Raw genomic sequence first — 19271 nt, 5'->3', positions numbered from 1 at the left:
TAAAACTGTTTCCTTTATAAATCTACGCTAAGCAGTCTAATATTTCCGATGTTTTACTGAGCGATCAACAAAATAGAGAGTTAGACTGCTGAGTGATATATTGGACCTGTCAATGAGATGTTGGTCTGTTATGACGTTTTTTACGTCACACAGTAGCCTGATCAACTATACCTTATCAATTAACGCAGAAATGGAAGTAAAAGCAAGATATATCAAGAAGTTTAAACAAAACATTATTTTCTGTGTTCTCGGGCAAAATGCACTTCGTCAACCCCTTAAACTAAAACAAATGCCTTCAGTCTTATGGCCTCGGAAAATCAGTTTGGTTAATATATTGGGTCCGAAAAAATGCATAATCATGTTGCCTTTAATTCCCCTTCAATAAATGCATGGTTTACACCAATTAACTGTAATTAGTACTGGAAATTGAAAGAAGTATTGGAAGAAATCGAAGTTCAATTCTATTTACTAGTACTTTGCATTAATATACTGAGTATAATGGTAAATAGATTCTTAATTGTATCTGGAAAAAATGACAGTAATTTCACTGAAAATTGACTGAATGGAATACAGTACATTGATTTATAATTGAAAAATGAATGAATTTTCCTTGGAAAAAGATTTTTCTTGGAAACACAGATAACTAAAATATGACTGATAGTTACTGAAAACTGACTGGTTATTGGGTCACTGAAATATGACTGAATGACAACTAAATGCTAACTGGATTGATACTGAAATATGATAATTGGTCACTTAAAGACTACTGATAGAACACTGAAATATGCATGACTGAATGGTTACTGAAATGTGTATGCTACGCAATCAACTTATAGAAGGATTCTTGTCTAGTTCTAACTAGGTAGTTAAAAAAACTTAAAACCTTGGCCAAAACATTTGAACAGTTATAGTTACAGCTTTTATATTTCACAGTGTAACTCTTGTGTCAATCTCATGCCTTTGGGTGTTAACAGTTTCAACCCTTTGACCTTGACCTACTTTTAAATAACCGGCTTTGGCAATGACTTTTGAAAGTTGGGGCTAGAGCTTTCATATCTCATAAACCAACAATGTTGACCTTTTGACCTTTATCTTGGAGTTTGACAGACTTTTGAAAAAAAAAATAATAATCCTGGCAATTCCTTTTCATTTGGTGCTTGGGCATTTTCATTTCATGGGTGTTTTCCTTGTGATAATACCTTTTAAGGTACAATTATTTTTAACTTTTCACCTTGGAGTTTGACTTAATTAATACATATGAGAAAGTTCAACCCTTGCCATGGGCTGCCATACCCTGGGATTGGTGATTCACAAACACAAATTTGTTTAATTATAAGTAGAAAAAAATCCTTTCATATTTAGACAAGTTGCATATCTAATTTGTGACCATAAAGCATCAGAAAATTAATTTAGAGGATACCAAATATTTGTTATCATTCTGGTCTATCTACAGTGTATAATATTAAATGATAATAAAATTTCAAGTCTGTAAATGGTCTTTTAATAGAAACTCTATTGACTCTCACAATAAATATGTATTTTATCATTAACATATCAATGAAAAAATTGAAGGAAAAAACTCACAAAATCAGTCTAAAACTACATGTATACCTCATAGGAACTCTGAAGACAACAAAGAAAATAAATAAACCAGTTCCTACTGGGACATGTGGAGATTTCCTAATGATTTCTGCTGGTTAACCTAACACTGTGGGGTCAAGTACAGTTGGATTGACATACTTTTAATTCTGCTTGCAAAAACTACATTAAGAGGATTTGATCAGCAGAGATTTGTTTATAAATGTGTGATATTGCACTACACACATGTTTGCACTATTTTTGAAAGGTAATCAAATTATAGCTGACATGGCTTCATTACAAGATACAAGTTAGCATTGTCAAGCAATTGCTCATTGGAATCAAAGAGCATTAAAACAATGTTACAATAATTCAAAAACATAAGGCAAAGCTATGCAAAAATTCTACATTTTGTTTTTCCAACATCCATAAAAATTCTAACATATACAATTTTACTACAATGTAATCTCAATGCCGATATCTGGAATATTTGGGATATGTTGAAAAATTGGAAGCTCAAAAAAACCATTTCTGTAAAATACACATTTTGATATTGTCAAACTTCCCGTTTACAGAGTCAGAAAACAACTGCAGGGAAATAAAAGGTGTCATATTTTTTACTTGAAAATAATTTTTTTCAGCCCCAACATGTTCAAGATAAAGAGGGTTGACTGCATGTGACGTGGAAAAGTTACGTGCACTAGATTTTACATTATTTATGTATTTTCAATATAAAAAATTTGTCATAATTTGCCATGCATGCTTAAAAAATATTTTATAATGCACACTGATCAGGTTTGATAAAAACTCCCAAAACAAAATGCAAGTAATCATGAAAGTGAAAGCAAGAACACTTGCAGATATAAACTGTAATATGTACAATATCATTAGAATCACAGCATCTTCAAAATCTTTCCATAATGGCAAAAGGAACAATTTTTTTCTCTAGATAGTTAAGTATAACACCACAACTATAGCATCACCATACCTGCTTTATAATATAACATCACAGCACCTGCTTCACATCCTAACTATAACAGCACCTGCTCTGCTACACACTATAACACCACAGCACCTTCTTCACACCTTAACTAAACACCACAGCACCTTCTTCACACCTTTATAGTAACACCATAGCACCTCCTTCACACCTTAACTATAACACCATGGTACCTTCTTCATACCTTTACAGAAACATCACAGCACCTCTTTTACACCTTCACTATAACACCACAGCATTTTCCTCCCACCTCTACAGTATCATCACAGCACCTTCCTCGCACCTTTACAGTAACATACAGTATCTGTTTACTCTTCACTATAACACCACAATACCTGCCTCGCTATACACTGTAACATCACAGCACCTTCTTCACACCTTTATGGTGACATCACAGCACCTTCTATACACCTTCACTATAACATCTCAGCACCTGCTTCACTTCTTTACAGTAACACCACAACACCTTCTTCACATCTTCACCATAACACCACAGCACCTACTTCACACCTTTACAGTAAAATCACCGCACCTGTTTTACATCTTCACTATAACACACCTTCTTCACACCTTAACTATAACACCACAGTACCTTCATTGCACCTTCACTATAACACCACAGCGCCTTCTTTGCACCTTCACTATAATACAACGGCACCTGCTTCACACCTTGGTGTAGGCATGGCTGGTAGTTCATGCCAGCAGTTTAAGATAGGGTCGAAGCATTCCATACTGTTGATAGTCTCGTTACAGCTGAACATATCTAGTCTGACAAAGAACTGCCGACCTCCCATCACATACAACAATCCATTCACACTGACTGAACAAGGCGCAGTCCTCTTCTGATTCATGTCTGGCACTGCCTCCCATACACTCTGTGAACAATGACAATAATACCGGGTATATGGCAGGTAATACATACTTGGATTTTTAAGTTTCATATATGAACCTTCACTTATTTACAACTACATGTATTAACATTAGGAAATAGTCACCAAATCCTTTTATAAAATACACGTACAATTGTGCATCACAACATAGCATCCTTGTGCATGCAAGCCCCAAAAGAAATGAATTAATCATGATCTTATATTCATTACTTTTTAAATCTTTAAAATTATACTCTGAAAAAAATATATAATCTGCAAACAACATAAAACAAGAAAATTAAAGACTTTTTCCTAACCTCTTCTGGTGAGTACCTCTCCACTGATGCCAGGTCCCCATCCCTGGTGTTGAATCCCCCCATCACATAAATGTAGCCATTGAGAGTGGCCACACTGGCATTGGCACGGGGTGTGTTCAAGGGAGGTAACTCCTCCCATTCCTTGGTCACTGGGTTAAAACTTTCTACTGTAGTCAGTTCTGACCCGAATCCATAGTCCTTATCCATTCCACCAATAATGTAAATTAGGCCTGAAATACAAATTTTATACATGTAATAATTGTTATAGTGAAATGACAGTTCAAAGATGTATTTTGCATTCAAGTAAATTAGAATTTTCATTTTTCTCTCTACAGAGTTCCCTCTCCATTTCAAAAAATATTTATCCAAAAAATGTTTTATTTCATTATAATCATGATATTTATTCATTAACTCTTAAGCATCAACATTAATAATACTCACCATCTAACTCAGTAACAGCTGTTTCAAATCTCAGAGTTGGCATTTTACAGACTACCATCCACTCATTTGCCGTGGGGTCAAACTTCTCCACTGTGCCTCCCAATTCAGTCCCCACCCATCCCCCAAAGGCATAAAGACAGTCTCCTAGAGAAGCTAAGCCATGCCCGCAGCGTGGTTCTGTGAGGGGAGGGGCTGTGGACCACTTTCTACTGATGGGGTCATAACATTCCACCAAGTCATAAATGAGGGACTCATTCTCCCCACCCACTACATATATCTGTCCATTAATGACTGCAGAGCCCATGTGGTTTCTGGGATACTGTAAGCTTGGAATGGTCTCCCATTCATGAGAAAAGGTATCAAATTTTTCCACAGTTTCTAGTGTATGAATGTCACTCCACCTTCCACCTTTTGCGTGGAAGTATCCACCTATCACATAAATGCTTTTTCTTGCCGACTTTCTTGGTTGGACTAGATGAGGTTTAATGAGCCTTAAGTTCAATTTATTACACAACTTCCTATCACTCATCAAGTCTTGTGCAAATTTTTTCACGGCTATCTTGATACTTAAATCATAGCATTCCTCCATAGCCTCCTCAAGCTCAGTCTCTGATATAATGGGGAACCTGACATTGTTAAGGATATTGAACACAGATAACTTTCTGTTTTGTGGGTCATGTAGAAGCCATCTCAATGCAGCCTTGAGGACCTCTGTTTCAGAAGGCACACACAACTGTTCACTTTCTAAGAGCTCGACAACAAGATTTTCACTGAGCTCTAAATACTCCTCTTCCTGAGATGTGGATACAAAATTCTTGTGGATAAATTTTTCAGCATCATTTTTCAATTCTGAACAGGAATGAATATCAGCAAACTGGTATATACCTGAAAGAAATAGAAAATTAGTAACCCAATGGCTAAAATTTAGCAAAATACTGAAGAAAGAAAAATTGGAAACTACACATATACGAGGGTTGTTCGAAAAGTTTGTGGACGATGTCCATCTTCGTTATATTACTCACTGGAAATTTAAAACAAGCACATTATAATATGTAAAAATATTTGTTTTGTTGATGTGTGAAGTTTTATTCCATTCGATTTAACACAAATAAATTTAATACATTTTAAAATCAATATGTTTTGTACCCGCGGAGCACACAAAACGGCAATGTAACGTCAACACATAGCGTCGAGAATTTATAATAGATACTATCCCTATACATTTCACACAGAATATTCCAATGCCCATTCATTAAATTCTTTTCTAATACTTGACATTTATTTTTTAATAATTGATCTCATTGTATAATTTCATTTGTTAAGGTTTTAATTTCTTTTAGAACTTAACTCTGCTTTCACAGGACAAGCAACTCTGAAGCGCCTTTGTCTTTCATTTACGTTTTGAACAAATTTTAAAGTTTTGTTCAGATGTTTACAGTAAAACCGTTTCTCCACAGGTCATCCTCATCTGATACAGAGTCTCTGTCACTCAAATAATGCCTGTACTATGCCTGTACACACATGCACAACTCGCTTGTAACATATTTTCTTGATTCCTTCAACATTTTTAGAGTTTATTCAGGATTTTTCCTATGAAAAACACAAAATTGCTTCGGTATTTGCTGCTCCGTGACGTTCTAAAACGTCATCGTTTTTGTCGTTTTCAATAAGGACTACTTATCTTCCCAAATTGATTTCTTTCCAATAAAGCAAAATATAAAACCATGATTTGGTGCACGTATCGACGTAACAATTCTTAATTTGAATTTCTAGGTAGTTTTTCGTTTTTCCTCCATTTTACAGAGAATATGACTATAGACATTATTTATTGTATTATCTGTAACTGACTTAATTTCGACCTGCTCCGCGATCCGATTTTTGCATTTTTAAAATCTCGATAAGTTTTTATTCAATCATAATATTTTGTCAAAATTAATACATATCGTTTGGATTTATTGTTAAAATATTTCTTCCAAATTTGGATAACATATGACGTCAAATAAAAAAGATATGCCAGTTGTCCACGAACTTTTCGAACAGCCCTCGTATATGAAATATTAGCAAAAAACTTATCCTCCTTCTATTCATATTAACAGATATCTTTTTTTTATTGGATCAAAATTTAAAGTTGAATCTTTGTAGAGGACATATCCACATCATTCATGATTGCCATTAGCATAGGGTCTCAGTATGAAACTTAATAGGTATTATTAGTTGATAATAACTTACCAACACAATTATGGCAGTCAAGATGTTTCTGTAAGAACTTGGTGCATTCACTGACTACACATGTAATTCCAAACATATCCGCTGCTGCTAAAACATCCTGGCAGTTATCCCAGGTTATGTCAATCTCACCTACAAATAAATCACAAAACTTGTTCAAAGGTTCAACAAAGGCCATATTTGGCTATGTTATACTGGGAAAAAACTAAAACGCTTCAATTTTAGTGGCCATTATGATAAAATATTAAAATGAACAGGCTTTAAATACTGTATAAGCAGAATTTTTAGTGCTTTAGATTTAATTGGGTGCAGAGATCACTAAAATTGAAAACCACTAAAAATCATTTGCACTTTAGTTGAAATAGCTTCTTAAGTGAGCATTATAAAATCGATAAAATTACTTCTCGCTAAAATTTAAATACCTAATTTCAAGGACAAATTGCTAAAATTTCCACTTAAATGGTGTTCAATAACAAAAGTTCGAAAAATTTTAAAGTACATGTACATAGGGCCAATATATGTATTGTAAATGAATATAACTTTCCAAACCTGTATAGATGAATGTTAATAGTGATTGAAATGTCGAGGGGGATATGTCATGTAGAGTGATGCGCTTGTTTTCCACATCATACATAGCACTAGAGAACATGGCCCTGAAGTACTGTCCGCCGGCAGCCAGGACGACTTGATGAGCCTGGAATGTTTCTGTTGAGACCTGGATACTGATGTCACAAAACAGCTGAGAGTTTAGCAATTGCTTCAGATTGTTCATAAACTGTGGGTTGTAGCTGAAAGAGATTTCAAAGTGAAACCACACAAATTGTTTTTGCTTGATGAAGAAAAGCATTTTTGCTAAGGCTTAACGGTCCATTTCCCTCCTCATAAACAGCAAAGTGGTATGAAAACCCTCTGGCTAGTGAAATGGAATGAAATAAAGGACATATGTTTCAGAATTGTATACTGTAAATTCTTAAATATACGCATGGAATTAAGTACTGCGTAATTTCACGAGAATCACCACACGCAAAATAAAATTACTCAACTTTATTTTTATGGTGCTGAAATCTATGTAAAATCTCTTGATCAACAGTCCATTCACGAATCATTTTATCGCAATTTGATGTTGAAGAGCCCTTTGCGATAATAAGTACTCGCAAAAAATAAGGAATCTACTGTAATAGCTAGGAGGGCTGGGCATTTTTATGGAAATTATTTTATTACTCCTCAAAATTAACAACCCCTGGTGACATAAATGCAGGGAGGAACGAGGCTGTCAGAAAAATTTAATTGCTGGTGGCCAGAAAGCTCAGTTGGTATGGCACTTGACTGGAGATTCTGTGATCGGGGTTCGAATCCCAATCTGCCCTGTCTTATTTTTCTCCTCTCTCTTTACAGTTCAATTGACAACCCTGGCCTTGCAGATGAAAATAATTAAATCACTACAGATGGCACAGGACTTTTGGGTAGAAATGTGTATTTTCAAGGACAAAGATAATTTAAGGAGATGTAGAGTTTTGGGCTTTATGAAGAACCTTGAACATCTGCCTGAATAGCTCTGTGTTATTGCAGACAGTCCTTTTGATTCCAGGAATCCTCATTGGCAGGCTTGGTCAAGGCTTGGAAAAAGTCAATTACTTTGAAATGTAATTAATTACTTTCAAATACATTGATAATTTTGTCAATTACTTGCAATTACAATTACATTGATTTTTTCAAATGTAATTAATTATTTTCAATTACTTTGAAAAATGTAATTAAATACATTTCAATTACTTGAGTTTTATTTAAAAAAAAAAAAAGAAAGATTTTTTTGTAAAAATAAGATTTTTTCTATAGTGAATTTTTATTGGATGTTTTTGTTCTTGGATATGACAGGGGTTCACACGTGGACCAATTTAGACCTTTACCGATAATGACTTGGGCAGTGTGACACACTGTATAAACAAATTAAATTAAACACTATGAGACATTTAATTATTGTAAAAACACAAGCTCATGCTACACCAGCATGGTGTATGACAAGAAGTTTGTTACTTTCTTGAATCCATATTTTTGAATAAAATAAATTAATATTTCTCACAAATCTATTCAGTATTTTCTATCTTAAAATGTATAGAATACATGCACATTTAAATCTTAAAGGGGATGTAGTTCATGTAGTTAGTCTATAATTACTGTAAAAACAAACTAACTATCTAAACCATCTATTGTTACTTGCAAGTGGGAATAGGTAGAATTGAGATTTTTAAAAAGTGGGAATAGGTAGTACATATATCCACCAGTGTAAAAACTGTGTATCAGTATATAAACTTTTTATAAAATTTCATTTTGAAAAAAGTAATTGAAATGTAATTGAAAAGTAATTGAAAATACATGACCTTTTTTGAAATGTATTTAAATACATTCAATTACTTGTAATTGAAAGCTCACTCAAATACAAATTACTTCCAATTACTTTGAAAAATGTAATTAATTACACTCAATTACAATTACTTTATTCAATTACCCCATCCCTGCTCATTGGTACATCCATCCATTTTCTCCTTCCCGATTACTTTACAAACGCATTTCCTTATACACAAACCTTTTAGAAATGTAATGTTCTCCATTATTAGCCATCTCTAAGTATCCTTAAATCTGGTGCTTTATCTACAAAAAAAGATGCAAACTCGAATTTTCTATAAAGTCTAGCAAGAATTAAAACACCTTATGCATTACATTAAATAAACATAAAGAAATAAACTGAGAATTTAAATATAATGAACAACTCATATTTATTTTTTGTGCTGTGAAGAAAAAAACTAATGAAAGTACACTGTAAGTGAAAACATTACCTATTTCCTATCTGGCTATCACCAACTTAATTCGTATGCGACAGCTCTGCCTGGTTATTGTAATGCGGATTTCCTCTACTGTTATTATAATACTATGCATGATAAATCTCGAGAGATATCGAACAGAAAAAGTCTTAATCTTTTGTGCGATTGAAAAAATGTGAAAGATCATGAGGCGAAAATATGTCAAAGAATAACATTGATCATCAGCTGGAAATTCTGAAAGTGAAACTAGAAAAAAATGCAGTTCTGCAAGCGTTTACCTCATAGATCTAGATGTAAATTACACTTTTATTTATCCAGACACTTCTCATCCGAAAAATGGGATGTCGTTAGTAACACTGAAGTACAACGATTTGCCAAGGATTGCATGACATGTGTGGGCACCAAGCCAGGGCACGCGGAGAGTCTAGCCGAAGTTCTGGTACAAGCAGACTACAGGGGGCACTACAGCCATGGGCTTAATAGATTAGGTAATACACCTCGGACTATATAAATTATTGATGTATTGATTCCAATACCTTTACAGATTATTTATGGACCATATTTATTTACTGCAGACAGGTAGATAAACTTCGAAAAATAAGCCTGACGTCTTCGCCATTAAATTAAAAATGTAAACAAATTAGGAAAACTCACATCTTAAAGTAAAATAAAATCCTTTATATTTCAAGGATTCATACAGTAAACATTGATTATTTCTGCATTTTTATATACATCAATTATAGATATGTATGTGAAAGACATACAGACTGGCATAACAGTCTCCGACAAAGAGCCAGTCATTATGAAGGAGGGTCCTGCCACTGCTTTTGTAGATGGACAGAATGCACTAGGTCCAGTGGTCGGCAATTTCTGTATGGACATAGCAATAACTAAAGCCAAGCAATCTGGAGTAGGATGGGTTGTGGCCAGAGGTTAGTACAGTATTCAATAAAAGATTGTTTTTTTTCACACTCCAGGTTTTCTGTGTGCTCTCTATTTTCCACATTACAGGTTCCAACCATTATGGTATTGCTGGTCATTATGCAATAAAAGCAAGTGACAAAGGACTTCTGGTATGGCAGTTTAATACAATTTACTCTTGTTTGAGAAAGAAAATGTTTAAAAAAATAATTTCTCGTATTTCTCAGATGAGACTATGATAAATGTAAATCATGGAAATTATACAATATTCATTTCAATTGCAAGATTTTAAATGGATTTTTCAGTAGTTGAATAGATATTAAAATAAAATGAATTCGGAAATATTTCATAAATAATAAAAGGTTTTGAGTTGAGAAAGAATTCTGGTTGTTTTGAAATTAATCACCTCTAATCATTAAAGGGGATGGCCTTTACCAACACATCACCATTAGTAGTGCCAACTCGAGCAAAAAAGGTAATACACGTACATAGAAGGGTTAAATACAGGTGTATATAAAAATTAATCTATTAATCATAATAATAGTATTGGTTGCAAAGTCCCTTTTACATATGACAGTGACAATTTTATCTAGTTCTATTTAGGGATGGTTTGGAATTTACCACCTGTGCTTCCACATACCTGTTCATTTTGTGTCAAGGATGTAAAATAATGTAAAATAATGTAGATTAGAGTTAAAAATTCCTTGTATGCCAAGGAGTGAAATTTGATTGTAAATATTTCCATTATAGCTTACTTATCTAATCATCACCAAACCAATAGTAACATTGTCAAAAATAGCCATTATCAGTATAAATTTTGACTCTGCATTTCTGCATTAATGCTTGTTTAACATCAGAACTTTTTTTATGTGTTTTTATTTGGTTATCATTATGTAATAAAGTCAATATCACCATTTTTCCCCCTCGATTTTAGCTGAATAAAGGAACCCTTTTGCTGCAAAAAAAAGGAAACAAAAAATCATTATCTGTCATTTAATGTGCCCGCAAATAGCTACATTTGCTGTATAAAAAATTAAAAGTGTTTTGTCATTTACAGCCAATTCTTGGGACCAACCCAATAAGTTTAGCTGCCCCAGGTCTTCATGGTGACAGTTTTGTTCTGGATATGGCTACCTCAACAGCTGCTTTAGGAAAGGTATATACATGATATATTGTATATGATATCTTTCTCTGATGGTTAAATATCAAGACTGCACATTTCAACTAATAATTGCTTAAGTTACTTACTGTATGTGTTCTACTGACTCTTTAAAGTTCACAGATCTTTTGAAAAGCTTGTTTTAAAACACATTGTTCTAGCTGCACAGTTGATCAATTTTACAGATAGAGATACATGAGAGAAAACAAATACCTATTCCAGACAGTTGGGGAGTAGATGCTCATGGAAAGGTGTGTACATACATTATTCCATATTAATTGATCCTCAACTTCATCCATTTAAAAGAGAAGGCAATATTTTAAGTAATATTGTAAAGTTATCTCCCCTTTTAAGATTTGGTTGAGAGGATACTTTGAATTTTGGCACCCTTGTTTTATATTCTTTAGATGACAAATAATCCAACAGAAGTGTTAAATGGTGGGGGCCAAATGCCACTGGGTGGGGCTGAAGAGACAAGTATGACATATTTGGTCATTAGTGAACTGATCAGTTGAAAAGAAATGACAAAAACTGTTCATTCAAAATTTTAAAGAAATCTCTGAAATAACATATTGTGTTAAATTTAAGGTGGATATAAAGGTTCCGGCCTCGGCTTCCTGGTGGAGATATTTTGTGGCATTTTAAGTGGATCAGCTTATGGACCAAACATCAGAAGGTGGAAAAACACCACAACAGTCGCTAATCTGGTATAATTTTACATCCCCTACCATCAAATGTATACAAACAATCAGAAATGCTTTGATAGATAAACATTTCTTTCCTAGATAAATATATTTAATCAACATTGACTCTAAATTGAAGACCAATGTGATTGATTAATTTCTAGAGGATGCTCGTCATAAGAAACCCATGGTTGTAGAGAAGTGAGACCGACTGTGGGCTTCCGATGATGGATGAAGTTTTAAATGCTCTTTTTGTTATTTTTCACAGGGTCAGTGTTTTATTGCCATAGATCCTAATTCTTTCATGCCTGGATTTGAGGACAGAATGTCTGATCTGATGGGCATATGTCGTAATCTGGAACCTGTAAGTCTTCAGCTTCAGTGAATGAAATGCTTGTAAAAGCATGTGTGTGATAAGAAATGTTTCCAATTGATCACTTTATTGTATGTCTTTTGTTGGACCTCATATGTATTGTGGATCAATATACTTGTAAATCAATATACTTGTAATGACAAGAGACACGGGGCCCAAGGGTTACAATGCTAATCAGAGTCTACTTGACCCTTCTGTTTTACATCCAAAATTTGTAAAATCCTAAGTAAAAAAGGGTATGAGATGTGATTAAGTTTTGGAAATTGTGCATGCTTATACCGTATAACGGGTAATTTTTACTGCTGTAAATTTTTACGAATTTCTGTTGAAATGGGTGATTTTATTTTTTACGCGTTAAATTTTTACGAATTGAGCATGTCCGTAAAAATTAAAATCATCAGAGGTGAAGTTCCAGATCAATGTTTTAGCGTTTTGAATGCGTTAACATACATATACATGTTTTAAATATGTCTGGACAACCCGATGTAACATAAAAACGAAATTGTTCCCGTGATAACGAGTATCTATTCCTTAAGTGATATGTTTATTCATTTAAATACCTTTATATATCACATGCCTGAATTTATTCCTTTGTCAATTAATACACATGTCTACACATCATTATTTTTGCGCAGCACGTGCCCGTGTTCATTTTAATGAAAACAAAGAGAGACAACTGAAGCCATCATGATTAGTTGACAGAATTACAGGGGACACGGATTACGATGTATTAAAATGTCAAAGTTTTTACTGGAAGCAAATAAAAAGAAGAAAGGGTCAAAGTCTTGAAAAACAGATATAATTTGAAGACTTCAGTTTGTAATAATTAAGTCATTATCAGAAATTATGCGTGCCATAAGAGAACCAGGTAATTGACGGTGTTTGTATAATTTGTGCATTAATTAAGATTTACTTGTTTGATCTTAATCGATAATCAATTAAAAAGTTCCCCAAAATACCAACGGGTGTCAGTACTAATTCTATAGCCTCCAGGTACTTATAGCTAAATGACAATGATAGCATTGAAATACTCTCATAATACGATGTTCAAAATTTAGGCGAGGCGTTTTTTTACTTCTGTGAAATTTTACGCGTTTAAATTTTACGGATTTATAAAACTCGTAAAAATTAGTAAAAATTAGCAGCACGTAAAAAATACCCGTTATACGGTATTTTATGTGAAATCAAAATATCTTTTAAATTAAAACTAAGAGAATCTCTAGAAAAGTCATGATATTATAAACATAAACATGTATACACTGAATAAAATAATAAACATAAGCTGTAAATAAAATGTGCATGTAGATTGAACATTACAATATATTGTAGGCCGAAAAAGACAATGATGTTTTAGTGGCTGGTGATCCTGAGAGAATCCACATGAAGATGTGTGACGACAGAGGGGGAATTCCTTACCATCCTAATCAGATTAAATACGCGGTAAGATCCCAGAGTAGGGGGAACAATAGGGGAGGAGGAATTCCCTACCATCCTAATCAGATTAAATATGCGGTAAGATCCCAGAGTAGGGGGAACAATAGGGGAGGAGGAATTCCCTACCATCCTAATCAGATTAAATACGCGGTAAGGTGTCAGAGTAGGGTGAACAATAGGGGAGGGGGAATTCCCTACCATCCTAATCAGAATAAATACACGGTAAGATCCCAGAGTAGGGGAACAATAGGGGAGGAGGAATTCCCTGCCATCCTAATCAGATTAAATACGCGGTAAGGTGTCAGAGTAGGGAGAACAATAGGGGAGGGGGAATTCCTTACCATCCTAATCAGATTAAATACGCGGTAAGATCCCAGAGTAGGGGGAACAATAGGGGAGGGGGAATTCCCTGCCATCCTAATCAGATTAAATATGCGGTAAGGTGCCAGAGTAGGGGGTACAATAGGGGAGGGGGAATTCCTTACCATCCTAATCAGATTAAATACGCAGTAAGGTGTCAGAGTAGGGGGCACAAAAGGGGAGGGGGAATTCCTTACCATCCTAATCAGATTAAATACGCAGTAAGGAGTCAGAGTAGGGGGTACAAAAGGGGAGGGGGAATTCCTTACCATCCTAATCAGATTAAATACGCAGTAAGGTGTCAGAGTAGGGAGAACAATAGGGGAGGAGGAATTCCCTACCATCCTAATCAGATTAAATATGTGGTAAGATCCCAGAGTAGGGGGGAACAATAGGGGAGGGAGAATTCCCTACCATCATAATCAGAATAAATATGCGGTAAGGTGTCAGAGTAGGGGTAACAATAGGGGAGGGGGAATTCCTTACCATCCTAATCAGATGAAATACGCGGTAAGGTGCCAGAGTAGGGAGAACAATAGGGGAGGGGGAATTCCTTACCATCCTAATCAGATGAAATACGTGGTAAGGTGCCAGAGTAGGGGGTACAATAGGGGAGGGGGAATTTCCTACCATCCTAATCAGATTCAATACGCGGTAAGGTGTCAGAGTAGGGAGTACAATAGGGGAGGGGGAATTCCCTACATCCTAATCAGATTAAATACGCGGTAAGGTGTCAGAGTAGGGGGAACAATAGGGGAGGGGGAATTCCCTACCATCCTAATCAGATTAAATACGCAGTAAGGTGTCAGAGTAGGGGGAACAATAGGGGAGGAGGAATTCCCTACCATCCTAATCAGATTAAATACGCAGTAAGGTGTCAGAGTAGGGGGAACAATAGGGGAGGGGGAATTCCCTACCATCCTAATCAGATTGAATATGTGTTAAGCTTCCAGAATATGAGGAACAACATGATAAGGAATTCCCTACCATCCTAATCAAATTCAGTATGTGGGAAGGTTCCAGAATATGAAGAACAATGGGGTTGGGTTAGAATCAATACTGTATATGTATAGATTCAATATATGGCAAGATCCCACATTGTGAATTATAAATAGGGAAGGGAGATATCATAGTCTGATTCAGAATGCTGAATGCCCAGAGTAGAAGGTGTAATATGGGGAGGGGAATATCCATTATAATCAGTTTCAGTGTGTGGTAAGGTTCAGAATATGGGTAAGGCAGTTACATGTTATGATGTATGAGAGTGAACAAAATGCAACATCATATTTAAATTAAGATAATTGTTGCATTTATTTTCCCTATAAAGTATAGTACTGATGTGAAAGGATTCCTTATAAATTATTACTAAATTTTTCAGAGATTCTAGTAAAGTTTAAGGCATTTCCACCCTCCTGTGATGTCAGATTTTTGCAAAAATTGTTTTTATTAATCTACAGTTAATTCTCGATAAACCGCCACCTTTTGTAATTTAGAAATCATGGCGGTATAACGAATTTGGCGATGATTTGAATTTCCCATATTTTAGGAAACAAGAAGTAGAGTTACCGTTCTAAGAAATACCATAAAGCGTTTCTTTTCTTATAATTACATTACAATTTTAAAATACTTCAAGTAATTCTTATGTACAATTTCTTTAAAACAAAATGTGCAGTTATGAAATAAAGACATGTACATGTGCAGTTATGTACATGTATTTTCATGCTGGGTCGATTTATATATTGCAATTACGTAAAATAGTTTGTTGAATAAATTTATTGTTTATGGCATCATTGTTCGTGAAACGTTCACAATTTATAACGTATAATCATTTTTAAGCAAACTTTGCATTGTTTAAAGCAGAGATCATAAAAAAAATTATCGTACTACTTTCACAACTACCGCTTTCGTGGCGAAGCCGTGACTAAATGATTTTTTAAACAAAACAACAGAACAAAATCATTGTAACAGTTCATATTAAAATTATTTGTTCATTTAATTCTAATTTAATTATTTAATTGCATGTACCTTGTATGGCTTTGCTTTACAACAGGGATAGCGTCAACAAATTAGCCGCGCTTCACTGACCGCACGCACCTGTGGCGGTATATCGAGGTAATTGACACTTAAAAATGGACGTTTGTTTTTAAAACAGGGTGGCGGATGGCGGTATTATTTTTATATAGCAGGAAAAACGTTCTTGGGAAATCATGGCGGTATTGCGAAAATGGCGATGAATCGAATGGCGATAATTCGAGAATTGACTGTACATTCATACCCATTAGAAAGATATCTTTTTGATGAATGCTTTTCAATAGGTGTAATCCAAATAATTTTTAATTAAAAGAATTATAAAAATGGATATACATGTATTTTCTTTATTTAATCAATTACTAGTATTCAATCTTTAAAAAAATGTGGCCAAGGGCAATAACTCCACATGTACTCAGGTATTTTCTATATTGTACCTGTATATTATGTAAAATGCTCTCCCTGATATTCACAATACTAGTATTTTAAAAAGTAAAATTATTTTTGAACTTTAAGCATCAGAATTATGTAATTTAACCATGCATTTTTTAGCTCACCTGAGCCGAAGGCTCAAGTGAGCTTTTCTGATCAAAATTTGTCCGTCGTCTGTCGTTGTCGTAAACTTTTTACATTTTCATCTTCTTCTCAAGAACCACTGAGCCAATTTCTACCAAACTTGCCACAAAGTATCCTTAGGTGAAGGGGATTCAAGTTTGTTCAAATGAAGGGCCATGCCCTTTTCCAAGGGGAGATAATTATGAATTAGAGAAAAATTAATGGCGTTTTTTAAAAATCTTCTTCTCAAGAACCACTGGGCCAGGAAAGATGAAACTCATGTGGAATCATCCTCAGGTAGTGTAGATTCAAGTTTGTTCAAATCATGACCCCCGGGGGTAGGGTGGGGCCAAAATGGCCGATCAAAGTTTTACATAGGAATATATAGGAAAAATCTTTAAAAATCTTCTTCTCAAGAACCACTGGGCCAGGAAAGATGAAACTCATGTGGAATCATCCTCAGGTAGTGTAGATTTAAGTTTGTTCAAATCATGACCCACGGGGGTAGGGTGGGGCCAAAATGGCCGATCAAAGTTTTACATAGGACTATGTAGGAAAAATCTTTAAAAATCTTCTTCTTGAGAACCACTGGGCCAGGAAAGATGAAACTCATGTGGAATCATCCTCAGGTAGTGTAGATTCAAGTTTGTTCAAATCATGACCCCGAGGGGTAGGGTGGGGCCAAAATGACCGATCAAAGTTTTACATAGGAAAAATCTTTAAAAATCTTCCTCTTGAGAACCACTGGGCCAGAAAAGATGAAACTCTTGTTGAATCATCCTCAGGTAGTGTAGTTCAAGTTTCAAGTTTGTTCAAATCATGACCCCTGGGGGTAGGGTGGGGCCAAATGGCAGATAAAAGTTTTACATAGGACTATGTAGGAAAAATCTTTAAAAATCTTCTTGAGAACCACTGGGCCAGGAAAGATGAAACTCATGTGGAATCATCCTCAGGTAGTGTAGATTCAAGTTTGTTCAAATCATGACCCCCGGGGGTAGGGTGGGGCCAAATGGCTGATTAAAGTTTTATATAGGAATATATAGGGAATCCTTTTAAAATCTTCTTTTCAAGTACTTCAAAGCCATGCTTATAGTGATATTTATAGGGAATCATCCTCAGGTAGTGTAGAATCTAGTTTGTTCAAATCATGACCCCCTGGGGGTTAAAATTCAAGCCCCCCCCCCCCCCCTTCAGTAAACTTTCAGTTCTGATCTGATATGTGCTTTTTCCTAGCCAATTGCTCAGGTGAGCGATGTGGCCCCTGGGCCTCTTGTTTACCTTACGTTTATAATATTGTTAATTACTAAAATAAATAATTTTTAATGCAGCTGACATACACTTCTGTTTAATATTGTCTTCTTAAAAAATATGGCAACCAATGCATTTTTATTGCTGTTATTAGTTAATTTAAACTACACATGTATATTCAATGAACATAAATTTAGTTTTTCTACTTTGAACCTAAAAAATTGTGAGGATGGAATTACCTTAACCCAAGAATATTCTAGATTGATCCATATATAAAAAATTCTATTCTATATTCAAAGTCTATTCTAAAGTCTTCAAGAAATACAAAATATTATAAGTGAGAAAATTAAGCTGTAAGATTTAAAGAAATTATCAAATTACCTTAAAAAAAAAGAGATTATTTATTCTTTTTCCATTTGCAGGTTGACTTGGCAAAGACTCTGAATGTAAAGGCTATGGAAACGAAGAAATAGAATGTGATGCCTATTTTACATATAGCTAAAGCAGATTACAGAAGAAAAAGATTCTGGCCTTGATTTTAGACAAAAAACTCATTGCAAAGACCAAAATGTTATTTTGCCAAAACTTTGTAACTTTTTTAACATTGAAAATGTTTTTTAATCTTTTTAAAAAGAATCTAGCCAGATAATTTTATGCAAGCAGTTTTTTAAGTTTCTGGACTTTTGTAATACAAATCCCTTGTTCATCGATATCAGATCTATTTTAAGAGGCAAAATCACATAGCATGGGTAGGATCTCTTAAAAAGAAACCCGAATCTTGCTTTGACTCATGAAATAAAATTACTGCAGCTTTTATTAATATACATGTAATGATAAAAAGATCAAGGCTTCACTCACATTATTAATCATCTAGGCCTATCTATATACATGTATTTCTGCTTCATATCAAGACAATATTGAAGATACGTCTATAGAAAAAAATTGAAAAGAACTGCTTTTGTTGATCAGTGAGTAAGGGTAATTTTAGGAGACTGAGTAATTATGTAATGAATTATTTTCATATGCAGAAAATCCGTCTGAAAAATGAAATAACTGTATGATTGTTGCATGCGAATGATGATTGGTTGTTAATTGTTATTTGTTTCATACTCATAGTTATATAATTAGTGTGCCTAATGTATAAATATTTTCTGTTATAAAAATCAAGCGAAGTATGGATTATTTTGCTTGATAATAGTTCATTAAAATACACATTATATATTTAAATGATGTACAATAAATGCATCCATTAAAGTTTTC

General features: G+C 34.3%; 2 protein-coding genes across 9 annotated transcripts; one reads left to right on the top strand and one right to left on the bottom strand.

The window, feature by feature from the left end:
• Nucleotides 1–1485: 1485 nt before the first annotated feature.
• Nucleotides 1486–9087, bottom strand: LOC134275643 (actin-binding protein IPP-like). Of its 8 annotated transcripts, none has more exons than XR_009993877.1 (8): nt 9016–9087; nt 6981–7219; nt 6435–6563; nt 4206–5090; nt 3765–3994; nt 3237–3453; nt 3111–3203; nt 1486–2593 (listed from the first exon to the last, which is right to left on the bottom strand). XR_009993877.1 is itself a non-coding variant. In XM_062757939.1 (8 exons), exons 1-7 carry the CDS (start codon nt 9048–9050, stop codon nt 3187–3189), a joined length of 1752 nt encoding a protein of 583 aa, XP_062613923.1. In that variant the 5' UTR covers nt 9051–9087; the 3' UTR covers nt 3009–3019; nt 3147–3186. The 8 variants fall into 8 exon arrangements, 6 of the variants coding, with proteins under 6 accessions (XP_062613913.1, XP_062613930.1, XP_062613906.1 ...); XM_062757939.1 differs by lacking the exon at nt 1486–2593 and adding an exon at nt 3009–3019 and having other exon boundaries at nt 3147–3203; XR_009993875.1 differs by having other exon boundaries at nt 3111–3453.
• A 250-nt stretch (nt 9088–9337) lies between these two features.
• On the top strand, nt 9338–19235 carry LOC134275633 (uncharacterized oxidoreductase YjmC-like). Its single transcript, XM_062757902.1, has 11 exons — nt 9338–9738; nt 9994–10182; nt 10262–10323; nt 10593–10646; nt 11229–11327; nt 11516–11581; nt 11738–11807; nt 11919–12037; nt 12282–12377; nt 13716–13826; nt 18434–19235. Exons 1-11 carry the CDS (start codon nt 9507–9509, stop codon nt 18482–18484), a joined length of 1149 nt encoding a protein of 382 aa, XP_062613886.1. The 5' UTR covers nt 9338–9506; the 3' UTR covers nt 18485–19235.
• The last annotated feature ends 36 nt before the right edge of the window (nt 19236–19271 follow it).

The sequence above is a fragment of the Saccostrea cucullata genome, unplaced genomic scaffold, assembly GCF_032062105.1.
Source record: "Saccostrea cucullata isolate Sc308-1 unplaced genomic scaffold, CSIRO_AGI_Scuc_v1 ctg819, whole genome shotgun sequence".
Lineage (NCBI taxonomy): Eukaryota > Metazoa > Mollusca > Bivalvia > Ostreida > Ostreidae > Saccostrea > Saccostrea cuccullata.
The sequence above is the reverse complement of the archived record's forward strand: the minus strand, read 5'-3'. Positions and strand labels throughout refer to the sequence as shown.